The following is a 13822-nucleotide window of genomic DNA, read 5'->3' as shown; positions in this document are numbered from 1 at the left end:
TGCCCTGTATATAAATGAGTGTAAAACATCAGTGTCATTTTTATTGAAATAATGTGCATTTTAATTCAAATTCATAATTATATAAATGATGAATGTGTTTTTAATAGAAATGTCATTAATCAAATCTATGAAAAGATAATTGACCTTTATTTGCACTGGCGGTAGAAGTATTCACATCATACAAATACCCTGATGAAAGCTATTTGGCGATGCAAAAGCCATGAGAGTATCATATTGAGAACATTGCGATCAAACAATATTATTTGTAAATGAAATTCAGTCGCTTAGTTTAATTATCAATTTATAAGGCTATCCACATATTGCGTGTATAACACAAAAGAGGTATCATTTTCAAAAACATATATAAAACATGCACAATTCAAATATATAAATTGAAGGCAAACACCAGTTTGTTTATGTTTATCTGCGGCAATATCAATTCACTTTTTTCATTTTTGTTTTGTTATTGTATTTGTTTTCATTTTTGTTGTTGTTGATATTTCTTGTTTATTACGAGTTCGGTGTATATTGTCATCAAAGGGTTTTTATTTCATTTTAGTTTTTTATTGACAAGTAAACGAAACGAAATATTTCTTTGTTCACGAACCAAATATTGTTTGACTGTCCCATTGTATGTGCTTCTTATGATACACTTTTGTAATAAAACTGAACTGTGTACCAAAGCTGTTTAAATTTGTTTGTATCTGAATTTGCTGTCTTATAATGCGTCTCCGTTTTTTATTTGCCTATTTACGAATATTGTCTTTATAGCTATCTAAAATATTGATATTTTACATATGTTTCTTTTTGTAACTCCTACTTATCAAATTGGATATTATTGCAGGGCTTTATTTTAATAACCTTTATTACATGTTTTTAGTGGGTTATAGAAATAAATGTATATCTGTGAATTATAAACTGATAATTTCACTGTTTGAAACGATGAAAATATCAATTTGATATTTTTCACTGTACAGTTATGAATTTAAGCCCGTTACGTTGTTTCGGCGAAATGGCGTCGTAAATGACGTCACGTTGTATTATTATTTCATTTTGTACTAGGTTTAAATGTCTTTTTAAACGCTTCTTTGCATATAATAAAAAATGTTTAGTTTAGTGTAAGATGGAAATATATTTCACCTAGTGAACACCTAAAGTTCATATGTACATACCTTTTGGTGCTCACTCTATGAAATATATTCCAATCTTACTTGCACTAAACAAATATCCTCTATATCAATAGGGGGCAAGGTACCTAAAAATGAATAATTTTTTATTTCAGTGAGACCAGAAACACAATTCCAAATATTTCAAAATCTGTTTCACAGACAGATAACCAGTTGCACAGCATTATTCAATGATATATGGCATACATTGAAGAAAATAATAGTTTGCATGCATTGCTCCTTCAAAAAATGAATGACAGCAATTTATATTTACCCCCACCCAGCCAAAATCACACCTTAAATATACCAGCATGGTTTGTTGTTGTTGATTCCACTTTTGTTGTTTTGGTTGTTGATGTCACTGTTGTTGTTTTTTTTGTATTGTAGCATACGCAAGTTGACAAACATTTGTAGGTTGGTGACACATTTTTTTTTCTATTTTTCTTTCTCTTACAACAAACATAGATTCACAGAGTGACATACATGCAAACACTTGCAACAATTCATCAAAAATTCATATGTTTACTAACCTTTCTTGATAACGAGTTTGTCTGAAAAGTGGGTTGATTACTTTGTGTAAAAAGCAATTTCAGTTTTGCATTGCAATATTGGGTGTTAATTTGATATAATTGATAAAAGTTGATGCGTTCGTTAATTGAAAACAGAAAATGTTTCGGGTTTCATATATAATTCAAACAGTTCACAAAATATTTTTGTTTTGCATCGATAAACAAACACCATTTTCGTATAATCATGACCAGTTCGTAATTACCAAATATTGTGATTGTCAGTCACTGTTACAATTCACACACACAAAAAATAATTGAAAGCCTCATTAAGATTGCATGTATTCGGTATTGATAGTTTGTTTGTTTGCCTAGTATTTGCTACATGTGTTTTATAACAGCACGTAAATACCCACTAAGTCTTACAATAAAAATTCATTTAATTCCAAATAGATTAATTTTTGAAATCTTGTTATCAAAATGTTACCATACAGCTAAGTCATCTTTTGTTTCTTTTGCGTTATTACTGGAAGTACAGTTATAGTGATTTCGTATTTTGTATTGAAGTCGAAATACCGCTTTGTTTTACATTTTGTTATTTTTATCAAGTGATATGAATCTGAAATGTTTTATATCCATTATCACAAGTTTAAACAAACAGACATGTTTGCCCTTCATAGAAAATAATTTCTGAGACTTTAATAAAAGCAACAAAAACAATGAATATTTCAAACATTTCATCTACATGATCTATTAAAGAGCATGATTATCTTCCAAATGAACTTTTTGAAATGACTTATTTGTTCGTGGTACAGCACATCATAAGTTTCCTCTTAAGATCCGACAAATCATGATTGTTTAAACATTAAAAGCTTTCATAAAAAACTTTACTTTTTATAGCGAAACTACTAAAGTTCAAACATATTGAGGAACAAAAAGGCTTGTAATACAAAATGAGCTATTCAGTTATAACATCTACATGTAAAGGGAGACGTTCTTCGCAGATATACTTTAACTGTGGCTTATTGAAGTAGCCTCCCTTGCTTTTATAATTCAATTTTTCTATTTGAAATTGACAACTAATTTGTTGTTTCTTTTTTGTAGGTTATAATTGTTGTCCTCAATTTTCAGTTTCGTTTCATCATTAACAAATATCATTAATAAATAATTATACATTTAAACAGCAACAAATAAATGCTTTTCATATCATATTCTATCTTTTAAATATTTTTTTCTTTGTCATTTTGCTTTTATTTATTTTTCACCGTCTCAAATTTCAAATGGCAATACTGAATTTATTATGTCCAAAAATTCAATTTTGTAAAATGACAAAAAACCACATAAATTATATAAAATACAAGAGAAATTAAGCTATTTGGTTACCAGACGAAATGCAACAAAATAAAAGAAGTTTCCTTCTCTGTACAAGTTCCTTGAATAAAACATTCCGCTGGTCTTTAATGATCATTGATCATTGTGATACTTTGTTCAATTGTTTGAAGATTCAATACTGCCGCAGCCGGTGCTACGAGGCTATAAAGTTATTTGCCTATGTATCACTTAGCATTTATCTATTGTTAATATAATGCAGTTTTGTAATATTAAGTTGTTTTTAGTATGTAAGAATTTTGTTTAAAATATTAACAAGTGACTTAATACGATTCCTCTGAGGATTTTGATATGAATTCGTGGAAATATCCTTTTCGTGATTAATAGTTTATTTGATGTAGGTCTAAATTAATAACTTGTGTGTGATCATTTGCTCTCGATGAGAAATTAACATTGTGAAAAGTGACCCAAAATTTAAAAGCGCTATAACTGGTTTTTCACTCAATAAGTTATGAAAAGAAAGATTTACGATTTATCTTTAGCATATACTACTGTTTAAGTGTCTCAGACGATGTTTTAAAGGGCTTCTAGATATTAGAGGAGTTTCTTTAACTACATGATTCACGCATTATAAAATGGTCTTTTAGTTATTTTATGTACTCACTACAAAATTAATACGATATGGTTGTGAGAATTCATTTTGTTCACTAGTAAAAGCAAATCGCCTTTAAAATGAATATGCTCGTTTTCATGTATAATCTAGTGATAAAGTTTAATGTTTAAGCATATGAAGTGTTTTACATCACTCTGAAAACAACTTATCAGCCCTTATATCCCTTTAATTCCCCTATGTGCCCGTTTTAGTTAATATTATTTCACATTACATTTCACCCTTATGTCCGCTCTAGGTTTTTTGAGTGTGTCGGGGGCCGCGTCCTGTGAACGTTGCCTTTGCCTTGTTGATCTTTATTCTTGTTTTTTTATCACACAATGTTTATCAACCTCCGACGTGTCGATGGTTTTAACCCCTCCTTATCAAGAAGTTTGTTGTTTATTTCATAATTCACATATACATTATATTTTACATTTATTATGTAAAAGAGAATACATATGTAATTAAATTTTATCAAACAGACAGCAAACTCGTTGATAAAAAATGGTTTAAACCCTCGACACGTCGGAAGTTGATAAATTTTGTGAAATAGACAGTTATTTATGAAGTGTTTATAATATTTATTACATTAAACAAATTGATCTAACAGTATTATGATTTTTATTTCATTTGTATGTTAGGCGTGGGAAATATGTTAACATATTATTTATTATACCAGGGTTTGTTTTAGTTGTTTCAGAACAACAATCAAAGATGTCTTAACATAAGATCAAAGATAAACACTCTGTCTGTCGGTGTTTTATTACGAAAAGGTCTGCTAAAATGAGCTTGCACTCATTTATCTTCATGCTGAGCGAATTTATCTGCTTATTCCATCACTTGATCGCTTGTAAACAAATTGGAAAACATAATTAAAATGTTAGTTTCTGTTCTGTTAACATTCATTTGTAGGAATTTCAATTTAATTTTTTTTTTTTGCAATTGAGCAAAATTTAATAAAATATTTTACGCTACTTTGTTTTTCAAATAAATAGTGCAGCTAAAAAAACTATGAAATACTAGATCAACAAGGAAGGGATGCATTCAATGAACACATCCCCAACACAGGACCACTGACATGAAGCCCAGCCGGAGACCAAACAAGACAGGGCACAAGGGCAAACAAACGGAAGGGTTGCAATCACAAACCATCCAAAATTTAGGAAATAGTTTACTTTCAATTCTGTATCATCAGTCCAAATCAAATTCAAAGTAAAGTGTATATATGTACCAATGTGCTGAGAAACAGAATTGGACTGATCGATGAAACTTTTATAGCTTCACTGATTATTGAACCATCCTCCGTTGTATATTCTTTACGTTGAGTTGTACTTGAAATGTAAATTGTAGTCGTATTTGAATGTGTACCACCCGTTGTTGTAACTGTGATTGTACTAGGTGTTGTTGATGATGTCACGGATTTACTGGTTGTTGTTGTTGCTGTTGTATTTTTCTGGGTCGTCATTAAGGTAGTACGTACGGATGTTGTCTCTGTTGAAGTAAAACTGTTGTAAAACTGTCCTAATGCTGTCAGGTTAGAGGAATCAGGTTCGAATAAGCTTACAGACGTAGGGATAAATCTCGTATGCGTCATCTCTGTCACGCGAGAAACAAACCATGCGTATCTGAAATTAGTTTGAAATACCGATTAAATTTACCTATTGAATGTGTTCAAAATACATTGTACCGATTAAATTTACCTATTGAATGTGTTTGAAATACTGATTACATTTACCTATTGAATGTGTATTGCTATTGACCAAATCAACATATTGTACAAGATATTGACAATATTTGAACATTGCTTAATATCTTACATGACAATGAAATAGTTATAACATTCGCGCTTATCTTTATTTATGTCAATATGTATATTGTACATTTTATGTTGAATGTTGCTCCAACATATGATTGTTTAAAAAATGTAAAAGCATTTTTTAACTGTTAGAATTACATTTTAACAAATATAAATGTTAGAATAATGAATATAGTTAACACTTATATTTTAGAAAAGGAACCATTATGTTGATGCAGTACCGGTAAATATTGCATATAAAAGTACTCAAAATTTGTATTTACCTAATAATAAACTCTGCTTTCTCAAGTCTTGGTAATAACTCTCGCATATATCTCAGTTGCCTTTTAGGGTCTGTTTTATATGGACATGCAAATTCGGTCAGCCATATTGTCCGATTGTATGTTTTGTACAAATCCTCTAGGAATTCCATTGTCTGATCAGCATTACAGAGATAGACATGAGTAGCCAGGTAGTCGACACGGCATCCATTACAACTTTTGAAAAACAGATCAAACCATTCCTTTGTGTCTCCGTTACAATTTGACCCACATGGAGCGGCTGCTGGACTTACAAGGGGTCTACCAGCAGCGAGTATTTCAACTTCCGGCCAATATCTTGCCGCATCCTCGGCTAAGATATTGGATTGCGCTTTATGATTAGGTTCATTGAATCCTAGAAGAAAGTCAGCTTCGTCGATTAAATAATAGTTTTGGAAATAGCTACCATATCCCCATGCCATGGGTACATGATTTTCGGCATGTTGGTCAACGTTTAGACAACCACTTTTAAGACGTAGGTTATCCAGGTTTGGTGCCCAATCGTACCTTAAATAATCGTTGTAACAATTAATTAACGTTCAATTGAAATAAATACATGAATAATAATCTATTAAATAATCCTTTGTATTTTGTTTAATTTATTGAAACCACGCGTTTGTTTTAATTACTTGGTATAAATAGTATAATAGTGTTATATACGAGTGTATATGAGCCGCGTCACGACAATACCAACATAATGGGTTTGTGACCAGCATGGACCCAGACCAGTCTGCGCATCCGCGCAATCTGATCAGGATCCATGCTGTTCGCTATTGGATTCTCTACTTGTAATAGAGTTTGTAAGCGGACAGCATGGATCCTGATCAGACTGCGCGGATGTGCAGGCTGGACTGGATGCATGCTGGTCGCAAACCCATTATATTGGTTTTGTCGTGACGCGGCTCATATGTTTATCTTTACACGGATACACATATTTAGAACTGCTTAATTGATGGGTTAACCACGTTATCAAGTCAAAAGATTTATCTTACTTAAGTTCCTGTTATACTTAATTTAAGTGGATTTTAAGCATGTTATATCATAAATGTGTAAAACTATGTGTATTGCATTTATATCAAAGTCTTCGCTTCTGAGTACTTCAATGATAATTATGGCATGCAATCATGGATGTAACACAACATAAACTTAAAAAAACTTAAAACGTTTAAACTTTAAAATTGACAAAAACTTTATGAAATTTAAACATGATAATTATATATTATTTTAATGATCGACAAACATCAAACATGCATTACATCTTTGCGTTTTAATACACTCTCTTGATTAAATAAGATGATAAAAAGATAAACTTACCACCAAACAACATTATCCAGTACTTTAAGATCATCACAAAGAAAGTTATTTGGGTTGATAGAAATTCCTTTTTTAACTGAGCCATGCACTATAACAGCAGCATAGTACAGGAGTAAAATTATTTCAAAATTCGAAACAAATTCCATCACCTCAAGTAAATGTTATTAACAACAATGTTATATTTCACTTTCGACATGGGGATTTTTGTGTGTCTTATGTTTAAACGATTAATTTGTGAGCATTTATTCAAACAGAGCGGAAAATACCTGATGTAATTAACTTACACATGTCAAAAATTCCGACTAGACTTATTAATTTAACAGACAATATAGCCGTTAATACAATTATGACATTTTATGTTACCGAAAAGTGACCTAGAAACAAAACTTTGCACTGTATAATATAAGTGGTTTCCGCTTCTCTATTTTAGTAGCCTATCTGAAAAAGTGAAAAATATATATGGTTTTCATATTGTTATTATCAACATTATAATATTGCATAAATATTATACGCAATTAGGTATAATATGGTGGCATATTTCTGCCACCAGATAACCTTATAACTAACTAGTTAATTAAGAGGTTAAATAGTTACGTAACTAGTTAACCTAATACCTAACTAGTTAATTAAGAGGTTAAATAGTTACGTAACTAGTTAACCTGATACCTAACTAGTTAATTAAGAGGTTAACTAGTTACGTAACTAGTTAACCTGATACCTAACTAGTTAATTAAGAGGTTAACTATTTACGTAACTAGTTAACCTGATAACTAACTAGTTTATTAAGAGGTTAACTAGTTACGTAACTAGTTAACCTCTTAATTAACTAGTTAGTTATATGGTTATCTGGTGGCAGAAATATGCCACCATATTTAAGTAATAGTAAATGAATTTTGAAGACATTGGCGCTGAATTTGAATACTTTGTCATAAGAGTAACCAAATGTAAACACAGACCTTATTTTGACTTTCATTCATTCTTGAATGTCATGATATTTGACGGTTAGTGATAGATTTTGTTTTGGGAAAATTAAAAGTAAACTTGTATTCTTAGATTTTATTAACTCACTTGTACAAACTCATTTAAGGCTTACTTATTAAAGAGTGTTTCGGATGGTATAACCAATCATGTGTCAGTGTCGCCGTTAAACCAACAGAAACAAACACATGTTCACAATTCTATTTCCGATGCAAAGTGCTTAATATGATGTTAAAGGGTACACTTATGACAGGCAAATATCCTTTCATTTTTAAGAAACAGAACAAAAAAAATATATATCTGAAAGCACACTTTCATGTTACGAACTTTTTGCTTATCATACCCAATATTATTTTATGAGTTGTCATGTAATTTATCTATTCGCCTGGCACAATAGGGAGAGTACCTGATTTGTTATCAAATGATTGATGGTTCGATCCCCAGGTTTAGGTTTAGCAAAATAACAAATTATCGTTAAAATCTGGTCTAATGGTCATTTGTATTTCATCGCTGATTTAGGAATCATACTGCATGAAAATCATACGGGATGAAAATAATACGGGATGAAAATCATACGGGATGAAAATCATACGGGATGAAAATAATACGGGATGAAAATCATATTGGGATAAGAAGAAGGTCACTTGGTTAGACGTTTGTGTTTACTGGTTTATTATCCAGAAACAAAAGCCGGTTAAGTGGACTGATCGCCGAAGTATGACCAAAAATGATTTGAAATCTGTGTACATACCAAACCAAAAAAGCAACTTTACTAAATGCAGTTTGAATGTACTTATTTATTCGTCTTTCAATCGACGCACGAATCGAATCGAAGTCGCTTGAAATGTGTGGTAAACCTTTTTAATATAGAAAGCGGTTATCACAAAATAATGATCATATGAGCCGCGTCACGACAAAACCAACATAATGGGTTTGCGACCAGCATGGATCCAGACCAGCCTGTGCCTCCGCGCAGTCTGATCAGGATCCATGCTGTACGCTTACAAACCATATAGCAAGTAGAGAATCTGATAGCGAACATCATGGATAATGATCAGACTGCGCGGTCGCAAACCCACTATGTTGGTTTTGTCGTGACGCGGCTCATATTTGCTGCAGTCTATAACCCTTTGATACGAATGATGTACGGAAAGTGAGTCAAAACCACGCTACGTTAATCCAGATGTAAAATGAATTAAATTCATATCAACCAAACTCTAATTTTCCCACGTTCTGAAAAGCAAATTTCATAACAGAACTGAAGTATTTGAATAACGTCCAACAAGTATAATTGGTGTAACTCATAATGGGATTTTGGCAAAAGATATTAATTTTTATAGCTTTTCCTTACATCATATCATGCACAATAATGGAATGAACTTTTGAACTCTTTGCATGAGTTTATCTTAGTGATTTTTGACTGAATTAGAATTTTCTAATTTACATTTTATACCAGTGCGTAAATGAATAGGTGTGATCATATGGTACGCTATTTTCTTACAGAGCTATCAAGTACTAGTATTATAGAGACTGTCTATTCCAGCTTGGTCTTTGTCTTACATTTTTGTACAACGAGAAGGTCTAAATTTGAAACTTTCTGAAAGTATATTTCGCATATATATACTGTCAATTAATGTAAAAGAACCAGCGCGCATAGGAGTGTTAGCCACGCCTCGGTAATAATATCAATCTTAGGTAGTAATCTCATTCTTGTATTAAAAAAAATATTTTCTTTTTTTATTTGTTTTTACTTTTATACATACATATTTACAGTATCACCATAGTTTCACTTGACAATTGTTAAATCGTTGTTTTCTCACATGCCCATTTGTTGCCTTTAGTTATTAAGAAGTCCTGTTCGAAACCATTTTTAAATTAAAGTCACTATCTTATTACATGGTTTTATGAACAGAGCAGAACAGAATATTTATTTTATTAGATTTGTACCATAAGTACTTCATCGTACCATATTTACAGAATTGATACATTTACATGTAATATAAAACAGTCACATGATAAACCAGTGCTTATAAGTATCGAATCGCAATAACACATACATTACATGTACACATTTACATTTAATAAAAATACAATTGAATGATATCTTAAGCATACAATTTCATCATTTTCTATTCTATTTTTCTTTCGTTTCTAATCGATAAGCAATTTTTTACGACATTTTTACATGACCCGGTTCAAACTAGTTATAATTAAATATAGGAGTATTGTTAAAGCAATAATTAGGACGTGTCTTGACTTATGAGGACAAAAGTAGGTAAACGACCTAATCGTATACGTTGTTCCTCTTTAGCTGTTTTAATCGTTTGTTGTTGTTGTTGTTGTTGTTGTTGCTTTTTGAGGGGGGGGGGCATGTCTTGGCTTATGAGGACATAAGTAGGTCAACGAATAAATCTTATAAATACGTCGTTCATTTTCAGCTGTTAAGATCGTTCTTTTTTTGTTGTTGTTTTGTGTTTTTGTTGTTGTTGATGTTTTTATGCAATCTGCTTATATGGACAAACCTTATCTTAAACAAGTCGTTCCTTTTATCTGTTTTTATTGGTTTATTATTATTATTATTATTATTATTATTATTATTATTGTTATTATTATTATCATCATTTTTATTATTATTATTATTATTATTGTTATTATTATTATTATTATTATTATTATTATTATCATCATTTTTATTATCATTATTAATTATTATTATTATCATTATATTTATTATCATCATTTTTATTATTATTATTATTATTATTATCATTATTATTATTATCATCATTTTTATTATTATTCTTATTATTATTATTATTATTATTATTATTATTATCATTATTATTATTATTATTATTATCATTATTATTATTATTATTATTATTATTATTATTATTATTATTATTATTATTATTATTATTATTATTATTAGTGTCTAACTGTTGCATAAGTCTAGTAAAAGAAATGCTGTTCATTTGTAAGTCGATATTCCATTTGTAAGTTCTTTAATACCTAAAACTTAATTATTAAGTTTAAAGAATGTTTTTATTAACGTTATGAACTTAAAAGCACATTTACTTCTTTCCTTCATTTTGACAAACACCCTGATTTGCTTATATGCAGGATAAATGATGTTTCCTTTGTATGATTTCTTGATTTATTTTAAAGCGCATGTAAGAGCAACTGAATTATATTTATTATGTCCGGTGAATTTTAGACTCTACGGCAGTTTTTTGCTACTCACAAGATCTACATTTTAGAAATGCAAGTCACAGGAAGGAAGAATGATCGCAACTTAAGGAAAATTTTACATTTAAAAATGAACTTGAAATTATGAAACATGAGTTACGTTAAAATAATGTTTTAAAATGTGTTTATTTAAATCAGAAAAATATATACTTGACTAGTTGCCATGACGACTTGTGCAACATAGGTGATTATAAATATCAATCGAAAGACGCAATCTTGTTGTATGATTAATTCTTGTTGTATATAAAAGAGTTGTACGAGTATATAGAGCGTTGAATAAGATTAAGTAGGAGAAACTTTGTCGTTAATTCTAGTATGTTAAAGAATCGTGAAAAGGCTGTCAGATTAATTGACTAATTCTAGTATCGTGCATAGGCGTTAAATAGTTTAAAGATCCTGTAACACTTCTTTTTCATGATTTTATTTCATAAATATGATGCTCAAATTAATATTTGTCAATATTATAAGTTCCAATAAGCATTATTTATAAAGATATTACCGAATTTAAAATTTCATGTAAATAAAGGGAGGTAATTAGAAATTTATTTTCTATAAATTCCAAGTCAAATTTTCCTATAAGAAATGAATGCTAATAATTTATTGATTAAATATAATGTGCACACATATTTGTAGTACACGTTTTACATATTCTTCGATGTTTGAAAATTGTTTTATTTGCATGATTATGTGCATATATATGTTTTGCAAGTGTGGTATACACACAGTAACAATATCAATCACAAAACATACAGGATCTTTAATACATAAGTAGGAAAGGTTTCCGTTACGTACTATGATGTCAGTTGCGTGAAAGGAAACTAAATGTAAATAAATGTATAAAGTGTGTGAAAGTTCATTGTAACTCGTGTTGTTTTTGTTGATTTTTCTGGAATGAATTTTAGAGGAGAACAAAATTTAATTGCATTGAGCGTTGTGACGAATTACAAAGACTTGTACATAAAAAACAAATTTGAACAACACAAATTATGTAATACCAATTAAATGTGTTAAAGATAACGTAACTAACACATGTTGTTATGTTGTTGTTGATTTTAATGTATTGCCCAGAAAAAGAAAATGGTTAACAAATTTTAAATACATCTACATCAGATAATTTTGTTACGATGATTATTTTTCAGCATGTATGCATTATTCAAGTTTTATATCTTTAAAAACACAAGAAAGTGTTAGCATGCTGTTTATTTATTAAACATATAGATTAAAAATATTGTTTGATTATTAGAAACGCATGGTTTCCTTATTAAAAACGGATTACCATTTTTGCTTTAAAGATCAAGTAATACAATTTTTATGCTTTTATATCATAAATCTGATGCTCAAATGAAGATTTATCATTATTGTAATTTCAAAAAAGCATTATTTGTAAAGATATAACCGAATTTACATTTCATGTAAATAAAGGGAGGTAATTAGAAATCTTTATCCGATAAAGTCTATCAATAAGAAATGAATTCATAGATTTTTATGATTACTTATAATGCGAATAAACATTTGCAGTACATATTTAACATATTCTTGGGTGTTTGAAAATCGAAGAATTATATACATATATAAAATTTCACTTAAGTGTTTTTACAACACAGGATCCTAAAATATTTTTCTATGATACTTTACGGTAAATACGCTATATTTGTGTTCCTTGAATTTTGATATATTTTCAAGGATATAAAACTATTTCGGAGTAGTTTTTGGCTCCTTTTTTATGTTAACCTAAATAATCTTATGTTATTTCAGAATATTTCACAATTTATTTATTTAGGTTTCTTATTGATATACATGTATAATTAAGATTTACATTTTTCTTTTTCTTAGCAGCATGGAAACTTTATTAACATAATATGACATTGTTAATATATAGATTAAATAAACAGTGTATCATTAAATGCGAAAGTATTGCAGTTTTTTAATAGATAATAAGAAAAAACATTTAAACTCACCTCAGACTAATCGCAATTTAATATAGTTGCTATATTTAAACGAGTTTTCTAAATATCAATCAATAACATATCAAGAAATCTTAAATGATATTTCAACATTTTTCGAATCTTTGAAAAACACTTGTCAATGACCTTTGGATGGTGCATTTAATCTTATTGTAGGTGAGGATTTCTCATATATTATTAATATTCCTCAAGCGTGCAGTGATTAAATGATGCAAATTATTAATCTTTCATTCAATTTATTTTCAAATGGCAAGATGTTTACGTTTAATCATTTTTTATTAATTTATAAGCGCTAGCGTTCTATATATATTGTGGTTTGGCCATCGGTGTTACATTGGAATCATGTAAAAGTTTTATGTATACGTAGTCAGTGTGTAAAGTCATATTTTATGTTATTATAAGTATTAGGTCATATTTTATGTTATTATAAGTATTAGGTCATATTTTATGTTATAACAAGTATCAGGTCATATTTTATGTTATAACAAGTATTAGGTCATATTTTAAGTTATTGTAAGTATCAGGTCATATTTTATGTTATAGCAAGTA

At 29.4% G+C, this 13822-nt stretch overlaps 1 protein-coding gene across 1 annotated transcript; it reads right to left on the bottom strand.

The window, feature by feature from the left end:
- Positions 1-4591: 4591 nt before the first annotated feature.
- Positions 4592-13412, bottom strand: LOC132740087 (uncharacterized). Its single transcript, XM_060727948.1, has 4 exons — positions 13268-13412; positions 7083-7520; positions 5733-6275; positions 4592-5278 (listed from the first exon to the last, which is right to left on the bottom strand). Exons 2-4 carry the CDS (start codon positions 7226-7228, stop codon positions 4861-4863), a joined length of 1107 nt encoding a protein of 368 aa, XP_060583931.1. The 5' UTR covers positions 7229-7520; positions 13268-13412; the 3' UTR covers positions 4592-4860.
- Between the last annotated feature and the right edge of the window lie 410 nt (positions 13413-13822).

The sequence above is a fragment of the Ruditapes philippinarum genome, unplaced genomic scaffold, assembly GCF_026571515.1.
Source record: "Ruditapes philippinarum isolate M1 unplaced genomic scaffold, ASM2657151v2 ctg3579_1_1_1_1, whole genome shotgun sequence".
Taxonomy (NCBI): Eukaryota; Metazoa; Mollusca; class Bivalvia; order Venerida; family Veneridae; genus Ruditapes; species Ruditapes philippinarum.
This window is presented reverse-complemented; position numbering and strand designations above follow the sequence as displayed.